This window comes from Vollenhovia emeryi, unplaced genomic scaffold, assembly GCF_000949405.1.
Source record: "Vollenhovia emeryi isolate VEMERY1.0 unplaced genomic scaffold, V.emery_V1.0 DF939254.1, whole genome shotgun sequence".
NCBI lineage: Eukaryota > Metazoa > Arthropoda > Insecta > Hymenoptera > Formicidae > Vollenhovia > Vollenhovia emeryi.
The window spans coordinates 423,429-425,225 of NW_011967112.1; the positions used below are offsets into that span (position 1 = coordinate 423,429).

At 33.3% G+C, this 1,797-nt stretch overlaps 1 protein-coding gene across 1 annotated transcript; it reads left to right on the forward strand.

Annotated features, from left to right (window-relative positions):
* The first annotated feature begins 331 nt into the window (after positions 1-331).
* On the forward strand, positions 332-1,693 carry LOC105559803 (saccharopine dehydrogenase-like oxidoreductase). Its single transcript, XM_012008397.1, has 5 exons — positions 332-531; positions 647-796; positions 871-961; positions 1,034-1,296; positions 1,450-1,693. Exons 1-5 carry the CDS (start codon positions 374-376, stop codon positions 1,553-1,555), a joined length of 768 nt encoding a protein of 255 aa, XP_011863787.1. The 5' UTR covers positions 332-373; the 3' UTR covers positions 1,556-1,693.
* Positions 1,694-1,797: the final 104 nt, after the last annotated feature.

Below are 1,797 nucleotides of genomic sequence, written 5' to 3' on the forward strand. Positions count from 1 at the left end.
AATTTTAAAAATTTAACTTAGTTAAGATACAAATTAACCCATAATGAAACTAATTGAATTAAACTTAAGTTAATAATAAAAGGAAATTAAAATGTTAAAAGTTAAATTTGTTTTACAAAATCTTAGAGACTCGCGATCACGTGAATTGCTTTGAATTTTACAGGCGCGCGGCAACTCGCGACGCCTTTGTTTATCACATGGCTATTTTTAAGAAAAGTAAATTAAAAGTTAAAAGTTACCAATAAAATATAACTTAGTTAAGTTAAAAGTTAACAGTTTATAATGAAACTAAGTTAAGTTAAAATTATTGAACTTTCTAACTTTTTAACTTAACTTTTATCTTTTTAACTAGACGGTACCCAACCATGTGAAAATGTGGTTAACCAACGCTGATAACAAAGGTCCGTATTTGAATTATGGAGGTGGCAAGACTGGAGTACATATTCTGACTCATGCAAACATATTACAAACATTACACAACAAATTGTATCCTACCAAACTGCCTGAATTCACGCCAAAATTAAAATCAAGGTATATATGTCTAAACATTACGTGTACAATTATAAATTATGTTTTGTCAACCTAAAAAAAGGAGAAATAGTTATTATACATGATAAACAGCATTAATAATTCTGTTCATTGTCAGAGGTAGAGTGCATCAAAGTGACGTTTCTGAAGGATGGTCTGTACCGCTTGGGTACTTACCCGATGGTCCACTAGCTCTTCGTACACAGCGATTCTTGTATGACAAATACAAACAGAGGCCTGCGCAAGTTCAATTTTATGCTACGTTTCCGTTAGTATACATATAGCGATAAAAATATCACAAATGTTGAGAAATAATTTCTACTAACGTACGTTTATTATTAGGTCTTTCTTTGACTTGTTGATACTCCCCATTGCTATAATAATATTATGGCTCATGACGCGCATAGAGTGGAGTCGTAAGTTATTTTTAAAAGTACGTATCGAAATATTTACGAGTGTCAAAACTATTTAGATAATGCGAGATAATTAAACGCGATATTTGCAGTATCCCTGTCTATTTACATTGGGTTTTATCAGTGACAAAAACCCGAATCCGGAAGCATGGAAATCGATAACAATTTCTTTTACGATTAGAGCCCGTGGATGGACCGAAATGTTGGCCGAACCTACCAACAAATATACGAATCCGCCTAATAAGGAAGTAATAACTAAAGTCTCCGTTGTTTCTCCTGCATACGAAACGACCAGTATTATGACAATCTTATCGGCAATAACAATCCTTAACGAGACCGATAAAATGCCTGACAAGTGAGTGAGGAATCATTAATCATTCTCGTGTCTATCTTACGGACGTTTCTTGAATATATCGCAGTTTTTGAATTTGTAATATAAATAATAATAATACAATAATATTTACATGTTAAACTTCAGCTTTATTTTTATGTTATTGTATTTTTACAGCGGAGGCGTGCTCACTCCCGGTGCTGCATTTGGTAAAACATCTCTGGTCGAACAAATGAATAAACATAATATTAAATTCGAGGTTATATCGTCTACTGTGAAATAGAGACAAATGCAAAAGTAAGATACAATTTTCACTAATAGAATTCTTTTTTAAGAGGATCCCCCAGCCTTTGATGGTGTGCGCCATCTAAACACAAAACGCAGCATACATGAGCACACGGACACACTACTACGATACATCACACCCATGCATAAACGCGAAAATTTCATACTAACTATACTCTTATTTTAAACCTCTAATCCCAATTTAGAGGGTTTCACAGTAATTCTACATGTCACCCATAC